The sequence below is a fragment of the Hippopotamus amphibius genome, chromosome 5 (assembly GCF_030028045.1).
Source record: "Hippopotamus amphibius kiboko isolate mHipAmp2 chromosome 5, mHipAmp2.hap2, whole genome shotgun sequence".
NCBI classification, from domain to species: Eukaryota; Metazoa; Chordata; class Mammalia; order Artiodactyla; family Hippopotamidae; genus Hippopotamus; species Hippopotamus amphibius.
In genome coordinates, this window is record NC_080190.1 from 63,048,581 (window position 1) to 63,072,198 (window position 23,618).

At 40.1% G+C, this 23,618-nt stretch overlaps 1 protein-coding gene across 26 annotated transcripts in view; it reads left to right on the forward strand.

The window, feature by feature from the left end:
• The window catches only part of USP54 (ubiquitin specific peptidase 54), a 121,075-nt gene that overhangs the window by 86,486 nt on the left and 10,971 nt on the right, over positions 1-23,618 (forward strand). For 18 of the 26 annotated variants that reach the window (XR_009053693.1, XM_057734662.1, XM_057734654.1 and 15 more), the window contains 11 exons: positions 1,051-1,200; positions 2,891-3,059; positions 4,398-4,568; positions 7,107-7,238; positions 7,413-7,793; positions 8,403-8,634; positions 9,573-9,706; positions 12,226-12,393; positions 14,842-14,976; positions 15,913-16,108; positions 17,898-19,282. Coding sequence is in view for 25 of the 26 variants with exons in the window: in XM_057734662.1 (XP_057590645.1) it covers positions 1,051-1,200; positions 2,891-3,059; positions 4,398-4,568; positions 7,107-7,238; positions 7,413-7,793; positions 8,403-8,634; positions 9,573-9,706; positions 12,226-12,393; positions 14,842-14,976; positions 15,913-16,108; positions 17,898-19,282 (3,253 nt within the window). In the remaining variant the exon portion in view is untranslated. Of the gene's footprint in view, positions 1-1,050; positions 1,201-2,890; positions 3,060-4,397; positions 4,569-7,106; positions 7,239-7,412; positions 7,794-8,402; positions 8,635-9,572; positions 9,707-10,231; positions 11,505-12,225; positions 12,394-14,841; positions 14,977-15,912; positions 16,109-17,897; positions 19,283-23,618 lie in introns of those variants that run through there. The other 8 variants (XM_057734664.1, XM_057734667.1, XM_057734669.1 and 5 more) reach the window with 6 other exon arrangements.

A 23,618-nucleotide genomic window follows, 5' to 3' on the forward strand; every position in this document is an offset into this window, starting at 1 on the left:
TGTGGGAGGTAGTAAGGTCAAAGACTAGTCCTGACTAGTGCTGCTGTGGGAGGTGAAGGAGGTAGAAGTTGGTGACATGAGTCCGAGAATATTAAATTTATGGTGGGGAACCAGTGTCTGTTGAGAAGGTAATGAAGTGACTTGGAAGAGAATTCTAGTGGTTTTCCATGTATCTATTCAACAAAATAGACAGGGAAACAGATTTCAGATGTGGGGTCTTTACCTTATCAGCTGCATGCCCTAGTATAGGTACAGCCAAGGTTTTCCTTCAGTTCAAGAGAAGAGCCAGGAAGTCTGTGGTTTCCTTTCTGCTGGTTTCTCTCTGGGATGGTCCTGTGACTAAGGCGATCCCTTATTGTTTTTTAATGTCATTAAGCTATGTTTGAGAATAAGAGAACTATCTGGGATCTTATTTTAGGTCTCCTTGCCAAGGAATCTCTGACATAATAGGCTATACACAATAAAATATCACTTTTCTAAATTTCTGTAGCCTGCATAGTCTGTTCTGTTCTAATTTTGTTATATTTGTATGATTGCTTTTTCAACCAGTTTCCTCAAGGCAAGAGTCCTTGGCTTCAAATATTTTGTATGTCTCTTAGCACCTAGGACAGTGCTGAACATCTAGGAATTGAAATGCTGGTAACCAGTATGGCAGGATTGCTCTTCCTAAGGGCTTTCTTACCCTCTACTTAGTGTCTCAGCAGGAAATTTATACTTGTGGCACAAGCTGATAAATACCTTTTGAAACTTGAGCATGTTTTGTTTTTGTTTATTTATTTTTCAACATTCCTGGCTCCTCTTAGGATAGGCCGCAGCAAGAAAATATTATTAAAAGGTATGAAGAAACATCACCACCTTACCAGGTTGGCCACTGTCTCTCTGACATTTCCCTAAATTTTGCCTTTTTAGGTTCATTTCTGATGATTAATATGGACTAGCAAAAGGAGAAGCAAGTCAGTACCTTAATTAAGAAATGATGGCGTCTGCTGAGAGATAATGTGAGAGGGTTGAGTATGTGATTGTTCTTTCCTTTCTCCTCTTTCCCCACAGCTGTTTTTCAGAGTGACAGATGACCGGGCCAAGCAGTCTGAACTGTACTTAGTAGGAATGATCTGTTACTACGGCAAACATTATTCTACATTCTTTTTCCAAACAAAGATCCGCAAATGGATGTATTTTGATGATGCTCATGTCAAGGAGGTAGGAATATTCAAGCCCTTATTGACGTGTTTGGTGACTGGAACAAAAACCTATGGACAGTTATTTGTCTTCAGTGTTTCATTTTCATAATTTTAATGTCTGTCTGCCTATCTATGGAATTTATGAGAGTGTCAGTCTTGTCTTCCCCAGCAGACCAAGTTCCTTGAGGACAGGATCAATTTATCTTCTATTATTTTCTCTGAATCACCTCACCAAGCATTCAGCACAGTTCTGTATTTATAAGTTGAAAGGGCTTTTTAAAAAATGTGTTAATTGGTTGATTTGAGCGAGAAAAATCTAATGCCTCAGATTAGGTTATAAACTTAGCATGAAGTTCAGAATTCCAAATCTTGTAATTAACTGTGGGTAGTATTTTGTCTCAGGGCTGCTATAAATGATTCTCTGATTGTTATCTCCCTGAAGTACTCTATCATGAATTAATGTGCTTTGGGGATAGTGTAGAGAAAATAAGGCTATGATGATATTTGAAGCTGGAAATTTGGTTCTATCTAAACCACAGAGTGTTTGGCTGAAGTAGTTTAGGTGATCTGTGTGAGTTAGGAAGCCTCTCGTAATAAGGTTAGCAGCTAGGAGACTGCTGGCTATAATCTGTACCAACCATGGACCTTATAAAGTATCTTCCCCAAACAGTAAAGTCTGTCAAGTTCCCTGATTCTCCTCTTCATTGCTTTTTTACTGTTGCAGTCTTGGGCAACTTATGTAAATTCTTTGAGCTTTAGGTTTTTTATTTGAAAAATAATACCTGCCATCTAAAATATTAAATAAGATTTGTATGTAAAAAGCATATAAATGTTTGAGTTAAAATAACTCAGTTATAAATTTTACTGAACATCTATTATGAAATAAGCACTATGCTAGTTGTTTGACTCCAAAAACACACTATCTAAGAATGTGCCTGGATCAAAATTAAGAGAGAGTGAGTGTGGGGATTTGATTGGATTGTTGTTTCCATGGCTATTCTGTCACTTTTTTCCACTGCTGTGGCAGCAGCTGAATCCAGCACAAAGCTCAGGCTGGGAGGTTTAGCTGTCTATTCTAAGCAGTTTGACATTTTATGTCCTGCCTTGTGTGAACTCTGAAACGGAATGTCACTTATTTAAAGCAGTCTGTGAGAGGGTTTCTGTATGCTCTTTAGCTTCATAAAAGTGATTTTAATATTTAGGAGAAAATTATAGAAATGCTAATTTCAAGCAAGAGCTTTTATTTGGTATTTGTGAAAAGAAATTGATCACCAAGTCAGCTGAAGTCCCCTCACATGGCATATTCAGCTTTGAGAACTTTTATTCATATTTCACAGGAATAAAAGTAATTTTGTTCCTCATTCCTCTCACTCATAGGGTTCCAGTGCTTTCTAAAAAGGTTTCATAAAAAAGACAAGAAAAAGTTCATTGGGACTTCCCTGGCGGTACAGTGGTTAAGACTCTGCGCTTCCACTGCAAGGGGCTCGGGTTCAGTCCCTGGTCAGGGAACTAAGATCCCGCACACTGCACAGCACAGCCAAAAATTAAAAAAAAAAAAAAAAAAAAAAAAAAAATTAAGTTTAGGTCCAAGATCTCTTTTATTGTCTCTTTACCCAGTTCTTGTCTTAGAAAACTAAAGCAGAAAGATATGTGTTGAATTATGGATATGAAGTATAATTGTCATGCTTTTCTGGTTGTTTCTGGTTCAGATTGGGCCCAAGTGGAAGGATGTGGTGACCAAATGCATCAAGGGGCATTATCAGCCTTTGCTGCTGCTTTATGCAGACCCCCAGGGTACGCCAGTGTCCACCCAGGACCTGCCTCCCCAGGCTGAGTTCCAGTCGTACAGCAGGACGTGCTACGATAGTGAGGATTCAGGTGAGCTGCCTGGCTGGTTACCTCCCCCTCCCCCTCTGATGTGATGACTGCACTGCAGGGTCTCAGTCATGAGCCTAGCGCTTAACCTAGCTTGGAGAGATAAGAAAGAAGTGCCCACTCATGCTGAAGCCCCAGGTGTGCCAGGCTTTGTTTCCTTGTATCCAGGAGCGTGTTGTCTAGATCACCTGACCCCGATTCAGACGTGAGAAGGAAATTATGTCGATTTAAACTGAGATACTAAGTTTGTGAGGGAAACCTCACTATTTAACCTTCTAATATTGCTAAGATGACTGATACTTACTAGCAATTTAACAGTGACTGGAGTTGTTAAGACCAAGAAAATGATAGGAGTTACTACAAAGCTATTCATTTTGTTTGGGATGAGAGATTTTTGTTTTAAAATGCCAAGTGCGGTAACGATATTCCTTAGCCTATGAATCCGCTGTTCTCTTCTAATTCAATTATTTAGAGCTTAAATCATGTTTTCCTTTAGAAACAATTGCAGCCTTAGTGCCGAAGTCTCAGGCAGTCCCTCACAAACTCATCCTATAACAGAAATACAACCCTAATGGTTTTGACTTGATTGCTAAAAGGAGGAAAAAGTAATGGTCATTTCCCTTTCTGGATCTAGGGCTGGCTGGCCCTGAGTATAATTTTGGAAGAGAAGATACTTGTCTTCGGGGTCTTTTCCCCTCCCTTTTGTACCTCCCTCCTGCCTGCCGTGTTCCTCCCACCCTTGTACCCCACCCAGACCTGCTATGCTTCTTCTCCCTTCAGTCAAATACCTGTTTACCCTGTCGTGTTTACCTCAGCTAGGTGTTCAGAGGAAGGTGGTCTAACGGAACTAATTCACACTGAGGCATGAATAACTGCCCCGTAATGTCTCATAGATATTAAAAAGGCTTATAATTTATGCTATCAACTAAATTTTTTAAAGTGACTTTTCTGGTAGTATAGGAGGAAAATTATGGGATAGGGAAATAACTGGTTATGTGTGCCAGGTTGGCCTGGGACTCGCCATCTAAGTGGATCTTACTTTTCACAACTTTTTCCTTTTTTCTACCCTGCGCCCCCCCCCGTAGGTTTTCTAAAAGCCTCACAGTTTTTCACAATGGCAGGCAAAGGGAGGGCTTCAGAAAGGTAGGGGCAGGAGTAGGAGGAATTCTTTGTGTGTCTGGGTTATCTGAAGTTGGGTGGGAAGAATGGCTCTGGTATATCCTTCTCACCCTTCTATTTAGGAAGTTCTTGCCTTTTGGACCTTTGTTGCCATCCAACTCTTTGCCCCCTCTCTATCACTATCCTCTCTTTCCTTACCTTTGCCTGTCTCCTTCCCCTCAGGGAGGGAGCCATCCATCTCAAGTGATACTCGAACAGATTCCTCAACGGAGAGCTGTCCCTACAAACACTCCCACCATGAGTCTGTGGTCAGTCACTTCTCTTCTGATTCTCAGGGGACAGTCATCTATAATGTGGAGAATGATTCCACGTCTCAGAGCAGTCGGGACACAGGTAGGGACTTATACAGTGGACCCTGCTTGCCTGATTCAGTTCTACATAGAGGGTCTCCCAAGAAAAAAGAAACTGGAGCAAGTCAGAAATGTTTGTCATGCAAAGGGGGAAATGCACAGAACTTGGGTAATTGAGTGGAGTGAAAGAAAGCAATGCAATTCTGAATGAACGATGATGTTCCACCAGACATGTTGCTGTCAACAGCAGCCCATCAGTAAGGACCATTGTAATGTGATTATTGATGTGATTGTTTATGCCGAAATCTTTTTATGAAGGCTTTTTTCCTGCTATGCCCTTGATCCCTGTCCTTGTCATAGTGCCCCTGTCATTGTCATAGTAACCCTTGTGGTCTTACACCTCATCTGTTCTCATGCCGGGCTTTGTTTCAAAGCCCTGAAGGGCTTTTAGAGAAGGGGTATATTTATGGACGCTCATCACCTTGCCAGGCTTCCTGAAGGAAAGAGAAACCAAAGGGTGGAAAGCCAGCCTGTTTGTTATTGTGAGTTCCATGCAGAGAATATTCTTGAACTGTTCTAATAAACTATAGAAGATTGTGTCTGTGTCAGTGGAAGAAATCATTATAGGACATAAAAGGAAGAGCAGTGAGTGCTGAGATGAAAAGTTCATCACCTAAGGCATAGAACAGTGCCCATACTCTTAGAGACTTGGTAATTAGTGATCCCATGGCATCAGATTGGTGGTTTACATCCTGTGCATGCCTTTAAAAAAAAAAAGGGAGAGAGAGAGAATTTCAAACATATTCAAAAGTATACAGAATAGTATACAGCCCCTTCATGTACCCATCACATAGTTTCAATAATTATAACTCATGGTCAATCTAGTTTTATCTGTACCTCTGCCCACTTCCCGTACTCATGGATTATTTTGAAGCAAGTCCCATACATTATATCACCTTTTCCATAAATATTTTAGTATGTATTGCTAAAAGAATCATTTTTTAAATTAAAAACTTCTTAAAACCACTAAATAACCAATGAGTTTGAAAATATCCTATTATCTTATAAATGTCATTCTTTTTAATGGTTGGTTTTTTTGACTCAGAATCCAAATGAGGTCTACATACTGCAATGAGTTAATGGGCCTTTTACATTACTTTTAATCTGTAGGTTTCACCTCTATTTCTTCCTTCCTATTTATTATTGAAGAACTAGGTAGTTTGTGCTGTAGTTTTCCCACATTCTAAATTTTGCTGATTGTGTCGTATGGTAAACTTTAGGGTGTTTCTCTGTGCTATTTTTTATAAATTGGTAGTTGGATCTAGTAGTTTAGTCAGATTCATGTTGGATTTCTCTTGATGACTATTGCATAGATGACTACTGTAAAGTGTGATTTTTTTTTTAGACTATATTTCTGAAACTGTGAACCAGGGAGAAACCAAGTCACAGGATAAATAAGGAGAGTCAGGTTTATTTTAAGAGTTTGTGAATGGCTGGGGGCAGTGGAGCATGCCCATTGGTTTAACATTTATGGATTTAGTTGTTCCAACTGATTTCCTCCTTTGTTTAATCTTTCTTATGGGCCCAGAGATAGCAAATGATTAGATAGAGGCAATAAGAGATTGTGTTGGTAATTAATTGGAAATATGTAGCCATATCATTGCATATCATACCTGAATATATACAAAGATTTTCATAACTAACATGTGAAAGCAAATTTCTGCTAGCTCTCAGACGTTTGAGAACCCTAGGGGGCTTCCTCTAAGCCTATATTCCAGTTTAATTCAGTTGCTGAATTGACCTTTGGCTTCCAGCAGCTTACTTAGATGATTATATCCTTTAGAATCTGACCTTTGCTGTTGTCAGATCATACTGATACATTCACATACTGTGGGCATGCAGTATGGCAAGTTACATAAAAGAGCCCAGTTCTCCCGGTTTCCCAGTGATTAGTATTGAGGAACTATGAAGTGTAATCTCTGGGTGAAGTCAAGTTTGGTAAAGCATGGGTTATGGCTGGGAATGAGAATGATTTGAAGTTCAAGTGTCCTTTGGAATGATTCACATTTAAGGAATGCTTAGAACTGCGTCTTAAAGCCATATGCAATCAGAGCTTTTGTGGGCAAAGGCTGGGGCACCTGGGATAATACCAGATATAATAAAAATTAGACTTCACTTGGTATGTGTTGCTAAATAAATAGAAGGAAAGTTCTGTCTTCTGTTTATGAGAGTGAAAATATATTGGTATATGACATTCTTATATAATCTTTAAAACTTTTGTCTTAAAAACTACCAAGTAATGTGTCCTTCTGGGTCACTGGGAAGGATTATGAGCGGTATTGAGACTGGTAATTGCTCAGGAGACATTGTAAATTTGGAAATTCCCATTAAATACTTGAGCTTTTCTGCCTTTATCTATTGAGAGATGCCTGCTACACCTAAATCTGATAGTCTTGGCCCCTACAGCTTCCGATCCACTAAGTTTGTGGTATTGCCATGAATCCCAAAGGGAGAGTAGGTTCTCAAAAGGATGGAGGTCAGTCTCAGATACCAGCTTACCCCCATTTCCTTGTTTTTTCAGGACACCTGACTGATAGTGAGTGTAATCAGAAACTCCCATCCAAGAAGGGATCACTGCTAGAGCGCAAGAGGAGCTCTGGCCGGGTCAGGAGGAAAGGCGATGAGCCCCAGGCCTCAGGATACCACAGTGAAGGCAAGGCCCCTGCATACCTTCTCTTTCTTCATTCACTCTGTCACACTTTTGTCACACTCCAGACTGTGGCTTCTCCTGTCTGCTCAAAGGCTGTTCTTTCTTTTTCGACTCTGGGGTCTGGGTGCCCATGATGACTTTAAATATTTATAGTTGTTTCATTCTTTGTGTTTTTAGGAGAAACACTGAAAGAGAAGCAGGCTCCTAGGAATGCCTCCAAATCATCCAGCAGCACCAACAGGCTAAGGGATTTTAAAGAGACAGTCAGCAATATGATCCATAGCAGACCATCCCTGGCTTCTCAGGCCAACCTAGGATCTCCCTGTGGGGGGAGGGGGGGAGACCAGACTGACAGAAAACCTCCTCGGAACCTGCCTTTACACTCTCGTGACTGGGAAGTAGAGAGTACCAGCAGTGAGTCAAAGTCCAGTTCTTCCAGCAAGTATCGTCCAACATGGAGACCCAAACGGGAGTCTCTGAATATTGACAGTATCTTTAGTAAGGACAAAAGGAAGCACTGTGGCTATACCCAGCTTAGCCCCTTTTCTGAGGATTCAGGTGAGATTATCAGGGAAGAATTGAGCTTTTGAATAAAGTTGATTTTTTTTTTAAATTATATTTATTTATTGGCTGCATTGGGTCTTTGTTGCTGCGCACGGGCTTTCTCTAGTTGTGGTGAGCAGGGCTACTCTTCATTGTGGTGTGCATGCTTCTCATTACGGTGGCTTCTTTTGTTGCAGAGCATGGGCTGTAGGTGGGCAGGCTTCAGTAGTTGTGGCACGTGGGCTCAATAGTTGTGGCTCACGGGCTCTAGAGCACAGGCTCAGTAGTTGTAGCACACAGGCTTAGTTGCTCCATGGCATGTGGGATCTTCCGGGACCAGGGCTCGAACCCATGTCCCCTCATTGGCAGGTGGATTCTTAACCACTGCACCACCAGGGAAGCCCTAAAGTTGATTTTTGTATTTTAAAAAGACCTGGGTTTTCTGGTAGACTTGTTGGCAAGGTGCATTTTTACCTTGAAGGGTAAAAATTTTACCCTCTCAGGTGGCCTTTTTGGGGTTATGAGTTAAGTGAATGAGTAGCTAGAGGGAGGAGTTATATATCTTTGTTTGAGGCAGATGCTAAATCTACCTCCTTTTCCATACTTCTCCTTTGATCGGGATAGCTAAAGAATTTACACCAGATGAATTAAACAAGCCACCTGCTTACGACATTAAAACTGGCGGACCAAGCCCCCAGTACAAGATCTGGGGCCCAGCTCGGACAGGATGTCACCTTTTAGAGCAGCACCCTCGCTTAATCCAGCGAATGGAATCTGGCTATGAGAGCAGTGAGAGGAATAGCAGCAGCCCTGTCAGCCTGGATGCAGCCCTGCCTGAGTGCTCAAGTATCTGCAGGTATTGTTTGCCCTTTGAATAGCTGCATTGTCCCTTTGCAGAAATGTGAGCCACCAAGAGGCTTTTTAACTCAGACAAGTGAAGAGATGGACTTTTATTACCATCTTGTGTGCAAGCAAAAATGTGCTCCATCTACTTTCTATGGCAATAGCACCCTCTGCTGGAAGAAGGAGCAAAGGCATTTGAGAAAGGAGAGGGAAAACTTTTAAAGTATTATATATAAAATAATTGTTTAGTAAATAACTTTTAATGAAAGAATGAGTTAGTGAACCAAAACTTACACAGCGCTATGATCAGAGAGAAAACCCAATTGTTACTTATTCTTGCCTTTTATTTTAGGATTTTATTTTAGGGTCACTGGTGATTCTATGTCTTATGAAGCCATTGATATTCATAATTCCATAAGATAACGATGACAGATTAATAGTTGTCATTGCACCCTGTCCATAGCGCCCATTTGCTTTATAAATTTCAGATCTCCATATATTGTTTTTACTGAGTTGCCTCAGAGACAAGTTTCCTAACAGTATAGCTGCTTTGAAAGGAGTGATATCTTCTATAAGAGTGAGAACCATATCCACCTACTTCCCCACTGCTCTTCTCTGACTCAGACCCTGTTTAGTTTTACACATGGGAAAATGCTACAAAAGTGGGAGAAAAAGGAAGGCAATCCATATGAGAGCATTTGTTTATTAATTCATTAAATAAGTTTTGTGCCAGACACTGTGCTAGATGCACAAAATGTGAATGAGGTGAGATAAGATGGGGGAACGAGTGGGTATTTTGATTTTTCAGAATTAGTTCCGCAGATATTTTTAATTATATTAGTTTGATGTTTTGGATTTTTGTTGTTGTTTTTGGAGGGAATTTAGTCCTAGGAATGTTGCTAGTTAACAGCCTTCTGATGCTTTCACTAGACTCTGGTTTCTGTTTTGAAGGGATCCAAGTGCTAAGAGATCAGCTGGATTGGCACCTTCCTGGCGTCACATTCCAAAGTCTCACAGTAGTAGCATCCTGGAGGCAGACTCCACAGTATCCAGGAGTGGCTGGACAAAGAATCAGCCCCTCTCAGGTAAGCAAAAGGACATTGGATTTGGAGAGCTAGATTTTACTGCCAATTCTATTTGGGGAACAGCCTAACCTGAGCACATTTGAAATTAGGGGACAGTTGCACTTTGGTCCATCAGAATGTAAAACGTGAAGGCATTTGATCTGCTCCAACTCCCAATTTATCTTGTTCTCTTGTTCTTTATCACGGCTTGCCTGCTTGTTTGTTTCCACCTTGGAGAGAGCCCTGGTGGGAGCAAGAAGGAACAGAAATAAGGTGAACATTATCAGTAGCACCTGCTTTCCTCAGAAGAATAAGTCTTAGAGCCTTCCTTGGTATAGAGGTGGGAGTGGATTTTTTATTATTTTGTACTATGAATTGAGGGGGACATGTAGGATATGGGCAAAACTGGGAAATAAGTGCGTCAGAACTACCCTTACCCCTGCCTCTGTCCTGTCTAGTATCCCTGCTTTGTTTTTCCTTCTTGAATGTGCCTGTGTCCCTCCGCAAAACAAGTTCTAAAGGAATGATCTAATTCTTTCACACTAGATGCACGTTGACTGAAAATAGTTTAAAGTATGCTTTCTCTAAGAGAAACTAGCATGTTAACAAGTCAAAGCCTGAAGGTAAAGGAATATTGAAATTTCAGGTATGAGCCACTAAGCATAGAGATTTGAGGTAAGCATAGGTTTTATATCCTTCTTACATTCTTCTCAGAACACGTATATATATTTACAGTGCATATTCAAAGAAGTAAAATAAATCCTTTACTTAGTCAGAGCTGAAAATTGAGGTGATAACTATGTAGTCTCCCCAACATGGAGACTTTTTGTGATGCTTGAGGGAAGGTGGTGAGTATTCAGTATCGTTTAGTTGCCTGAGGAGTTCTGGGGTCCACCATCTAACTTAGAAGTCAACCTTCTCTGAAAGATGTGTTTCATCTCCTGTTTTTCTGGTATGTTAGATCAATTGCGAGTAGAGTGTGTGGGCAGGAACCTAACTATGGTCTGATTTAATGAGCTTCTGAATATAGATATGTGGCCAGCTCACTAGGGAGATGAGGACAGAATACTATGTGCCAACCTGTAGAGATGAGACCAGGAACATTACTGGTCTGACCACCAATTCTCTTAATGGCCACTGGAAGTCCTTAGAGGTGGCCAGAAGGGTGCTATGCAGCAGAAATAAAAAGGCCTTAACTCTTTTCGGTATGAGTGTCATAGGTTGCTAACATCAGGCAGAGCAGAACAATGCCTGTGGAAGCAGCTGTCTCTGAAATCCTGGGCTAGAATAGGTTATAGTTAGAAACCCATGGAAGAAATTCATTCTTGAATGAAATTATAGGTTTGTTTTATTTCCCACATTTTAATTTATCTCATATTGACTAACATTGCTTTGAGAAACTTGTGCTCTTTCATGAGCCTATTCCCCCTTCTCTTTTCTTCGATAGCCGATAGCTTTTCAGCACACTAAAGACTGAGTCTCATAATTTCACTGATAGCTGTAATTCTAGACTAGTTGGATAGAGTTCACCAACTGGATTCCTCAGCTGGTAAAAGGTATTTGGCAAGGAGTTAGAATAAATTCCTCATGCACCATACACTCCACCATCCTTTTTGTATAGTAACCCTATTTTTTTTCTCTGGTGACTTTGACCACCCTTTTAAAAAATTACAGAAGTAAACGTAAGTCCAACAATTCAGTAACTTGCCCTTTGTCTCTTCAGATTGAAGGAACCAATGCTACCATTATGGCATATATCTTTCTGCATCTCTTTCTATGCTTTCTATTCTATGTACAAGTACATAATAGATAAGTTTATTACTACCATTTAAAAATAAATAAAAGGAAGTCATACTGTAGATACTTTCTGCCACTTGTTTTTTCACTTAGTATGTCATGGACATCCTTTTAGATCTATTTGGTTCTATCCGTGAACACTGATAAAATTAAATTTTTACTACTATGGGTATTTTACAAACTCATTAAAAGGTGGTGAAAATTAAAGGGGAGAAGTTGACTTGCTTAAAGCTTCCTGGTAAGTTAGTGGCAGCATGTGGTAGAGAATGCTCTTTAATAGTTAAAACCATGGGTTATGAATTTAACTTATTTGATTTTAATTCAGCTTTACCTTTTGCCATCTTTGTTACCTTAGGCAAATTATTTATCATGTTTGTGACTCAGTTTCTTCATTCTTAAAATGTGGGCAATAATACTATCTACCTCATATGTTATTATGAGAATTAAATGCCGTAGTATATGTAAAAGTGCTTACAACTGTGCCTGTCACATAGTAAATACTCAACAAATGTTAGTTGTCATGTTGTTATCATTGCTATAAAGCACCCAGTAAATATTATTTTTATTATTGTTATTATTCATGGCCCAGGTCTCTCATCCTGAATCTGATATGGAAAGCACTATCCAAATATGAACTTCAAGACTTCCAAAGGAAAAGCAGTGTGGTAGCCATAAATATAGCAAGTGCTTAGTCTTGGTTATGGAAATGTGGTGACTTCTCTTCTCCCTTGGTTGTATTCCAGGTGGGGAGATATATTCCAAAACTGAGCTGGATGAATTGCAGGAAGAGGTGGCCAGAAGGGCCCAGGAACAGGAACTTCGAAGGAAACGAGAGAAGGAATTAGAGGCAGCTAAAGGGTTTAACCCTCATCCCAGCCGCTTCATGGACTTAGATGAACTGCAGAATCAGGGTAATTTTTGTGAGCATTAGGTTGTGGGTGATGGGGACAAAGAGAGGGGAAAGGAAAAAAGTACTCGAGCTTATAAATTCTGCCTTCTCTTTAGCCAAGTTATATTTTATCTTAATTCAGCCATTTTAGTGAGAGCTAGTTAAAGTAGGAGATGACAGGCCCGTTGGTTAGAGACAGGCACTGATTTGGGGCCCATCTATTAAAAGCTTGTAGATTAGAGATAGTATATTGTTCATAAAAAATATTTCTGATGGACAGTTATAGAAGGTGTAAATTAAACTGCTCACAATTAAGAAACAGCAGGAAAAGGCAGTGAGTGAACCTCACTGACAGTGAGGGGAATTCTTGCTCAGCAGAAACATGCCCTTGAGATTTCCTACCTGGAGCTTCAGGGAAGTGGATATACCAAACAAGTTCTAAGAACGCAGAGCCTAGTTGTCTTTTGATCCTCTGATGATTCATCTCCCCATCTCACAATTTTCATGGACTTTATTTCAGCTTCTCCAGCTGCCCCACATTAGTTACTTTTTTTTCTTCAGTTGCTTTAGGTTGTCATTTTGTACCAGCAGAGACTAGCCTTCAAAATTAGGGTTCAAAAAGGCTGAGGTATTTATTTTAAATAGGCCTTGAAACCTATATCTCTGTTTTTCTGTGAAATGAATTTATTATTCAGAACCTCTAAGATGCAACAAATTGTGCTAAAGCAGTGTAAAGAATAGGAGCTGATGCTGTTTTGGGTGGCTGCTTTCTGTTGATCACTTCTTTCTTCTTATCAACACTTAGAGAAACTTCCTGGGCTTATTTGGGGGCTACTTTTCTCCTCTAATACTACTTTCTTTTGATTCAAGGCAATTATTGCTTTATACTTCCCAGGGCATTGTATTTGTCTAGATTAGTTTACCATTCCTAATTAGTTTACCATTCCTAATTTCTTAGATGTCCCTATATTTAGATGATTTCTTCTTCCTTTTTGTCCTTAAACTATATCACATTGGTGTCTCAGGTTTATATTGCTTCTGAAAGAGAGGTCTTGTCATCTTCCTCCCTTGCCTTTCTCCCCTCCCTGTTAGTTGGGTAGAGTTCAGAGTAGATCCTTCTGGCTGTATTTCATTGTCAATTCTCCATACACTTTGGTTTAGAGCAAGGAATGGAGTGCTAAGATTCTGAAGGATGAGAATTAAAACTTAGTACAGTGATTGACCAACTATAGTTTGCCTGTACCTCTGTAGAGAACTTTTTTTGTTTTAATTGCTCTAGCTGCCACCTCTGATTGTAAAAGTTGTGTAGTTGATTTCAGACATAATAAGAAAAGTACCCCCACCCCAGGGACCATACCTCTAGCTGTGGAGTAGAACCCAAGTGTCTAGCTCTTCAGAACTAACTTGTTACTTCCACTTCCTGCCCATTGTTCTCCAAAAGCTATTGGTAAATTAGGAGTGAATGTTAGGGGTATGGAAGAGCTTTTCTTACCATGTCCAGCTGGAGGTTAATGGAGGATGGGGACATTATGGGAGAAATGATATGATATATTTTTTTCTTGTGAGCTTGTGAAACACCGTTAATCCCAATTGTAGGTGAACTTACATTACAGCTTATTACTAATTTATGGTTATGAGTGAGTAAAAGTCAAGGGGATACAAAAATTTGAGGATTCTTTTACAGAAGTTACCCTTACAGTACTTTCTTGCTTTTCATCTTGCACTGTCCTTAGACTGTCCTGCACCTGCTTTGGCACACACTCACTTTCAGGGGAGGAAGCAACATCTCATGCTCATTGTATGGGAAGGTGACTTTTTTATGGTAGGTGTGGTGAGCAAGGGCATGATAGAAGTAAATACTTAATAGTGCTGTTGAAAGATATGTGTGTGTGTGCAAACCAAGAAGAAAGGTGGTTCCACTGGCCTGGTAGATGCATTGAAGTTAGGAACTGTAGAACTCCTGTGCCCAAGAGTGGTACTGATTTTCCAAGTGCAGGTGGTACAGAGAGGACTACAAATTAATGTAGGAAAGAAAGGTTACTGATGGCTTTCCACAGAGTAGTGAAGCTACTTTTGCCTTAATATAGCAGTGCAGGTCTCGGTGGAGATCTGGGGTGTTGGACACAGGTTGCCAAGATGTATCTTGTTGCACTATGGAGAAGTACATCAGTTCCAAGCATAAGAACCCACCATTCTATTATAGACAGTACTTTGTTTTTTCCTTGAGGGACTCCTTAAGAGGTCTTGGAGTTGGACTGTGTGTGGACAATGACATGCCCCTCTTTCATGGCTTTGGAAAGATCTCAGTTAAGGCAAAAATGAATGTCCTACGTGTTTCAGAGAATTCTAAATAGTAATGGTCAGTTGAAATAAGGGTGGACCAGAGGCTCAGCAGCAAGGCTCTATGTGCTCTGAAGGGAAACAACAGCACACAGGAAAAGTTGGAACAGATTGTTATGAAAATGAAAAGTGCTGGCCCTTTCAGGGAGGAGTGACGGCTTTGAGAGGTCCCTGCAAGAGGCAGATTCAGTGTTTGAAGAGTCGCTGCATCTGGAACAGAAGGGAGACTGTGCTGCCGCTTTGGCTCTCTGTAACGAAGCTATCTGTAAGTAACTCTAACCGCTATGGCTATGGCATTTTTGACTAACTTCACAATAGGTATTATTAGTGTCGTCACTCAGATGGGATAAAAACAGCTCTTAAGTCTCCTCACTCTCACTTCCCCAAACTGAGGCCCCTTAGCTATCTTTTGCCCTTCAGATTTCTAAGTGTGCTAGGCGCTGTCACTGTGGCCTACGGATATTTAGTGGAAAAGCCTCAGCAGGAGTCTACAAATGAAGTATCCAGCCATATCTACCTTCTAATCCCCAAATACAGTTAGGTCTCAGCTGCGAGGCTAGTCTGCTCTTTTGCTAGTTACTGACTAGGGAGGTGAAGCTTAGGGCAGGAAGAAATGAACAACTTGGCTGTGACTTCCCAGGCCTGTGACTTTGTATTGCATATTTGATTCTTTATGTTTCTCCCCTGCCTTCCTGGTATGCTGCACCATAAGGTCACAGCAAGGGATTAAGGCTTAGAATTTGTATCTGGTTCTTAAATGTGACCCACAAGAAGCTGTGTTCTATAAAGACAGATGCAGGTTTGGATCTTATTTCTGCTGTTGGCTGTCGGGAAGGGGGAGTTGGGAGCAGAGAATGGAGACCAGAGTCGGACAGGTCAGTTGCAAAGGACAATGAGAGTGGCAACATCTAAGATGGAAGCACCAGTTTATCTTTCTGACTCATTTTAGTTTAGCTTTTTGTTTGTTTGTTTTTTAAATTTGAATTAACCTGTTTGGCCTCCATGGCTTCCATGAATGTTCCTTATAGCCAGAGGCAGCTCTGTGCCCTGGACAACATATGCATGGTCCACGCCTTGTATTCCTGCTGCATATTTTGAGTTTTACTGCATATCTTTGCTCATTTTTGGTTGAATTTTATTCTTTTTATTTTTGTTTGTATTTTTGTGTTCTGTTTCTGCTATATTTTCTTTTGCATTTTAGCTAAACTAAGACTTGCCCTGCATGGTGCCAGCTCTAGCACGCACAGCAGAGCCCTAGTCGATAAGAAGTTGCAAATCAGTATTCGAAAAGCACGGAGCCTGCAGGATCGCATGCAGCAGCAGCAATCATCTCAGCCGCCGTCGCAGCCCTCAGCCTGCCTCCCCTCACAGGGGGGGGCCCTCCCTCAGCCAACAAGGTAGTGCCTGGGAACCACTGTAGTTTATGGACGCCAGGGGAGGAAGTGACCATGGGTGCTCCATAGCCAGCTCTCATTGCCTTGGCGACTCCCGGGGAGAGAGAAGAGTCCTCTGAAAAGATTTCTTCTCTCAGGTCAGACATACAATGAAAAGCTCATCCCACTGCTGGTCCTTTTCTTAATAGTTCCTAGAAAGATGCAGGAAGTATAGCATAATAAATAGACCACTTGTCCATATTTCCTGTGGGTGAGTTTGTCTCTGGACTTGTGTAATAACACGATTATTAAATTTGTACATATTACGGTCTTAGACATGGCAATCTGAGTTACATTTCACTTTGCAGTAGAAATTGTGTGACTTATTTTCGAATTTCAGCGCTTCCTGTCCCTCAAGGAAGCAGAGGAAGCCGTCTTCCTTGCTCTTATTGAACCATTGAGAGGAGACACAAAGATTCCCTTTGTTTTGCTTTCCTATGGTCAGGAGTAGGAAAAAAGTCCCCATGGCCATTGGTGTAGTTCCCACATTTTAGCCCTTAAAATTGGCTGTTACTTAGAATAGATAGATTTAAGTAAGAATTAATTTTGGCTGTTAATAAGCCTGAGTAGTTTTCAGAATATAAACATATGAAATAAGCTAACATTTTTTGAATATTTGCCCAGGCACTAAGCTAAACCCTTATATGTTTTATTTTTAGCTAATTCTTACAGTTACCTTAGGAAGCAGGGATTACTATTTAGCAGTGGTTTATAAATAAGGAAACTCCGGCTCAGAGAGGATGAGATAAGTAAGGTACCCAGGCTTACTGAGCTAGTAAATGGAATTCTAATCCAGGTCTGTCTGACTCCATTAGGTTTCCCTTATAAGTAATATCATATTCTTCATAATGTTGTAAGGGTGATTGAATGACTGTACCCACTAAAGGTTATGGTATATTATTCAAATTTAATGCTCATAGCTAGGATTTTCCTCTTTCTTCTTTGCTCTTATTGTTTACGCCACTAGTTGAATGCTGATTTGAGAATCTGATCAGAGATGTGTTTTGAATATAGGCAATTTAGGCAGCTAAACTCTTTTCAGAAAACTTACGCCCTTAGATGTATGTGAGTGATTGAGGTTTTATTTAAGTGCTTCTAGCACTGGATTGTTTAGGTCAGAAATACAAAACAATTAGTAAGAAACCAACTAAATGTTGCTAATCCCTACTCCCACTCCCAAATCCCAAGAGAGTCACAGTGCATTACTTTGGGGAAACATCTCAGTAAATAAATACAACCAAATCCAGACTATAAAAATACACTTGAAATGGTTGATTTTTTTATATTAATCCCAGGAGCCCAAAACATCCTGTATTCTGTCTCCTGGTTCTTTTGGCTGATCTGCCTCTCTGGACCCTAGGTATGAGTGATATCTAGGCTTTGCTTACCTCTACTGTCATTTGCATATGGGACGAGCAATTTTTGTTTTTGCATTTATAAGTAGAATATGATTGGAGTGGGACTTTACAGGGAATGAAGAATATCGGCAAGAGCTTTACATACTATTACTGTGGGCATCTTTGAGAGGGTATTTAATAAAGAGAATTAATATTAATGTTACTTGGGTGTGAGCTGACTAAGTGCCTTCTCTTGTGAACCTCTGATGTGTTGACTTTGCTCATGCTTGTCTTTCCATTTATTTTCACCATTCCCTCTGTGAATAGCTAGAAATGGGAACCAAATGAACAGTTCTTTTTGTAAGTGATCTTGTCAATTAAGAAACCTTATGACTGGCTCTCTCTATTTATTTCAGTGAACAGCGTATCCCGCTCCAAGTATTGTTAAGCCAGGAGGCCCAACTGGAACCCTACATGAATACAGAGTTTGGGGCCAGTTCTTTCATCCACTCACCTGCTTCCTGCCATGAGTCACACTCGCCATTATTCCCAGAGTCATCTGCTCTGTCTGCTCCACAGCACAATTCCCCCAGTGGGTCTGCCTCGAACCTTCTTGCTTCAGTTAAGGTGGACAGCATTGACCCCTCTGTGTTCCACAGGCAGGGCTTACCTAAAACACCAAGGAGAACTGAGAAGAATTCTCATCATGGTTGGGAACCAGAGGGTGAGCTGCAAAGCTACAGGGCTGACAACAGCAGCTGCACCAGGTTCCCCCAACAAGAAGGAAGAGGCACTGATCAAGAACAGCTGTTCCTAGAAAAGAGGAATCCTGCTGACTCATCCCAGGTGATGCCTTGGTCACAGGCAACCGGAACAACCACCTCTGAGAGAGGAGATGCACATAGTCTAGGCTGTGGTCCTCCAAGTTCATCAGTTCAGCCAAGCCTTTCTCTGTACAGGGCCTGCCACCCCATAATGCCTGTTCCTTCCTCATCAGTGCTTCACTCTCCTAATACTGTACAGAAAACTAACCAATGCCTCCAAACCCAAAGCCTCAAAACTTCGTTGACTTCAAAAGTGGATGGAGGCAGCGAGGAGCCCTATAAGCCAGAGTTTCCTACCACAAAGGGGCTTGTCCGTTCTCTGGCAGAGCAGTTCCAAAGGATGCAGGGCACCTCCACAAGGGATGGTACAGGTTCCCAGGATAGAAGTTTGCCAAATAGCCTGAGGAAGGACTCTTTCCCTTCTGACTCTAAGCCTCCTTTCCCACAGGGTCAAGGGAAAGGTCATTGGCCTTGGGCAAAACAACAACCCTCTGTGGATGGTAGGAATAGACTGCCTTCCTGGGGAGAGCCTGCTGATCATCCTTCTCTTGCCATGAATTCTGGGCTGCCTAATGGTGAAACTTCTAGGGGAGGGCAGTCCAGGTTGGCAGAACCAGGTATTTACCATGGGAAACCGTCTCGAGAGAGAGATGCTGGGCCTAAGGAGCTGGGTCACAGCGTCAGCTTGGGGGCTTCCTTGCCTTTGGATTCCTGGGTGAATGTTACAAGGCTCTGTGATTCTCAGCTTAAACATGGAGTCCCTGGGCCAGGAATGAAGTCCTCCCCTCCCGATTCACATACCTGTGTAACCTATCCAGAAAGAAACCACATCCTTTTGCATCCACATTGGAATCAAGACACAGAGCAGGAGACATCAGAATTGGAGTCTCTTTACCAGGCCAGTCTTCAGGTTTCTCAGTCTAACTGTTCTGGATGGGGGCAGCAGGAAGTGGCCTGGAACACACTAAGCCAAACAGGTAAGAATACAACCAGGGGCAGGAGGTGTGGGGGACATAGAAAAGCTGAAGGCAGGAGGATAAGATCAGAAGGGGGGTGGTGTTCTATCTAAATAATATCCTCAGCTTAGGAGGCAGCAGCAGAACTTCTGACTTTATTTGTAAAGACGTCGTGACGAGGGCTAGACATTTTTCTAGCTAGAGGGGAGAATAGGGGCAGAGTCACCACTCACAGGCTAGTTCCCTCCTTCTAAGAAAGAGACCAGTGAGTATTTGCCCAGGGCTGCTGCAGTATGCATGCTAGACCTTTGAGAGTGACTCAGAATGAGGTAGTGGAGGCTGAGAGGAGAAGTCATCCTTCTGTGGCTTAGGAACTGAACTAATCTGAAGATCCAGCTTCCAGATTCAACTTGCAACGAGGATGTCCACACTGAGCCAAGTCTCCAGTGTGGCATATCCAGATCGTACTGAACCAGCGATATCAAGACCTTCCCTGATCTGTTCAGGAACTACCAGATTTAGAATTTTCAAGGCAGTATGCTTGTAGGGTACCTGTTCACTAACTCTTTGTGAGATTATATTGTGTGAAGAGTGAAGTCTAACGTTAAATGCACAGTGTAGAATTAGTTCTGTAAAATGAAGACATGAAGGATATTTATAACTTAAGATTGATGTACTTAAGAACTCCAGAAGCTGAACTGTTGTCATGTCTGCATCATTAACTGTCAGTATAAATTTGGACAATTCATTTAATATCCAAGTTTTTACCTATGAGAGAGTTGGTTCAATGATTTTTTTAAAGATATCTTCCAACTCTTAAAATGATATGTATGATTCTGTAAAGTTGAACTCAGAGAAATTTATCTTCAGTTTAGGTGGTATAGGTTCTTTGCAGGCTGCCAACCAACATTTAATTATAGCCAAACAAATGTTTATAGAGAATCTGCTATATTCCCAGGAGCATCGGAGTGGGGAATGTCACATAAATATAAGATTTAATATTAAGATATGTTCTTTAGGGTCTCCACTCTAGCGTAAACTTTGCAGTAACATTTATTAAGTGCTCCTTAGGTATTGGGTTGGCCAAAAAATTCATTCAGGATTTTCTGTAACATCTTATTGAAAAACTCGAATGAAGTTTTTGGCTAACCCAATACCTAGGACAGTGCAATATGGAAAGAGTCTAAAGAATGAGGAAAAGTTGGAGTTTGTCTTAATTAGCTTCCTGTCTAATACAAAGGAGAAAGAATACACAAATGTCAAATATTTTAAGAATAATAAACACATATAAAAATATACTGCAATTAAAATTGAACTAACCAGTTGAATGTCAAACATTATATTACAAACAGCACAAAACAAAACCAAACAAACCCTATGTTACCCTAGATTTTTTATTGTATGTGCAACATTTTTTATTGTAGATAGTTTTGAAAATATATAAAGTAACAAAACTCATTGATAACCCCAGTCAGTAATTTCATGAGTTTACTTCTGGCTTTGGGTTGCCCACCCCCGCAAGGGGGACCCCCTGCCACCCTCCCCCCAGTTGACATACTTTTTTTTCTCCCTCTAAATTTCCCCTAGTTTACTTAAATTTTTTAAAATTAATTTTTATTGGAGTATAGTTGCTTTACAATGTCGCATTAGTTTTACTGAATAGCAAAATGAATCAGCCATACATATACCTATATGTACCCTCCCTTCCGGACTTCCCTCCCATTCAGGTCACCATAGTGCACGAAGTAGAGTTCCCCATGCTACACAGTATGTTTTCATTAATTATATACTTTATACATAGTATCAGTAGTGTACATGTGACATACTTTTTTTTTTAATTGATTTACAAAGTTGTGTTGCAGTTTCAGGTGTACAGCATAGTGATTCAGTTCATATGTTTATATATACTTGTGTGAGTGTGTGTGTGTGTGTGTGTGTGTGTGTGTGTGTATTTTCAGGTTTTTTCTGTTATAAGTTATTACAAAGTATTGAATATAATTTCCAGTGCTATGTGGTAGGTCCTTGTTGTTTATTTTATATATAGTAGTGTGTATATGTTAATCTCAAACTTCCAATTTATCCTTCCCCCTCTTTCCTCTTCGGTTACCATAAGTTTGTTTTCTATATCTGTGAGCCTACAGTATTTCTGTTTTGTAAATAAATCCATTTGTATCATTTTTTTAGATATTTGTCTTTCTCTGACTTCCTTCACTTAATGTGATAATCTCTAGGTCAATCCATGTTGCTGCTGGTTTTGTGTTTTATGCATATATACTATATATTTGTTTTGTTTTTACAAAAAGCAGGATCATTATAATACATGTATACAGTTTACTCCTATGATTTTCTTACATTATATCCATAAGCATTTTCCCTTTGGAAAAAACTACTTTTAATGACGATAATATGCTGCATATGAATGTACCATAATAAATTCAACCATTCTACTGTGGTTGAATATTTAGGTTACTTCCAATTTTTTGATAATGCAGCACTGTGATGAATATCTTTACACTTCAGAGTTTGGCCACATTTCCGATAAACTCCTTAGAATAAATGAAGGGTAACAACTAGTTGAAGGTTATAAACTTTAAAAAATCTCTTAATACATACTGACAAACTCAGGAAGATTACACTTTTGAAAACAGTATGAAAGTGTACCTACCAACCATTAATTTTTCTTTAATAGTGAACAAAAATTAATTTTTAAAATCCATGTAGTGAATCTGTCCTCAAAATAACTTGTCAAACCAAAGTAGGCTTTATTTTGGTTAGAGTCTCTCTCTCTTTTTAAAATTAATTAATTAGTTAATTTATTGGCTGAGTTGGGTCTTCATTGCTGTGCACGGGCTTTCTCTAGTTGCGGCGAGCAGGGGCTACTCTTCATTGTGGTACACAGGCTTCTCATTGCGGTGGCTTCTCTTGTTGTGGAGCACGGGCTCTAGGTGCATGGGCTTCAGTAGTTGTGGCACGCGGGCTCAATAGTTGTGGCTCGCAGGCTCGAGAGCACAGGCTCAGTAGTTGTGGTGCACGGGTTTAGTTGCTCCTTGGCATGTGGGATTTTCCTGGACCAGGGCTAGAACCCATGTCCCCTGCATTGGCAGGCGGTTTCTTAACCACTGCGCCACCAGGGAAGTCCCTAGAGTCTCTTTTTTAAATTGAGTCTTTCAGAACTAACGTGACAGAATAAAGAAGAGATCAGTAGGATAAATGAAAAAGTAGATGAGGAAGGAAAATGCCAATTAGGATCCATATATGACAGAATGTATCTTTAGGAGAGTCCATCTTATTGTAAACCATTTATTAAGCACCAAATTACTTTTTTTCTCCAACTTTATCTATATAGTTGACAAATAACATTGTATAACTTTAAAGTGTATAGTGTGATGGTTTGATACATGTATATATTGCAGAATGATTACCACAGTAAATTTAGTTAACACCACCATCACCATACCTAATTAGAATTTTTTTCTTTTTCTCTTTCTTTTTTTTGTGTGTGTTGTGTGTGGTGAGAACATTTAAGATCTACTGACTTAGCAACTTTCAGGTATATAGTAATGCAATTTTGTTAACTATAGTCACCATGTTGCTCATTAGATTCTCAAAACTTATTCATCTTGTAACTGGAAAGGTGTACCCTTGGACCAGCATCTCCATATTCCCCCCACCCCCTAGCTCCTGACAACTACCATTCCATTCTCTGTTTCTGTGAGCTTGGCTTTTTTTTAAAGATTCCATGTGTGAGTGCGATTATATAGTATTTGTCTTTCTCTGTCTGACTTATTGCTTAAAAAAAGCAAGCTTTATTGATATATAATTTGTATACTGGACAATTCAGATATTTAAAGTGTACAATTCAATGACTTTTTAGTATATTCACAGAGTTGTCCATCCATTACCACAATCAGTTTTAAAGTGTTTTTTCATCACCCCCAAAAGAAACTCGGCCTTTTCTCACCTTCTGAGATGGCCCACACTCTGTCTGTGGAGTGTGTTTCTCTCCAAATAAATCCACTTCTTACCTAAAAAAAAAAAAAAAGAAAGAAAGAAAAGAAACCCTGTACCCATTAGTATTCACTCCCCAGTAAACCTCTAATCTATTTTTTGTCTATAGATTACCTATTTTGGACGTTTCACATAAATAGAATCATATAGTATGTGATACTTTGCAACCAGATTAGTTTTGACATGACTATAGTTCCTAAAGAGTTATGTGAACACTGTCCTTGACCTATATTCTAAATTTCATAGTATTTTGAAGTTGGTCACACATCATCTTAAAAATAAAAATAATGTTTTGTTATGGAAAATTTCAAATATAGTCTAAAGTAAAAAGTAAATGTTATAATATCAC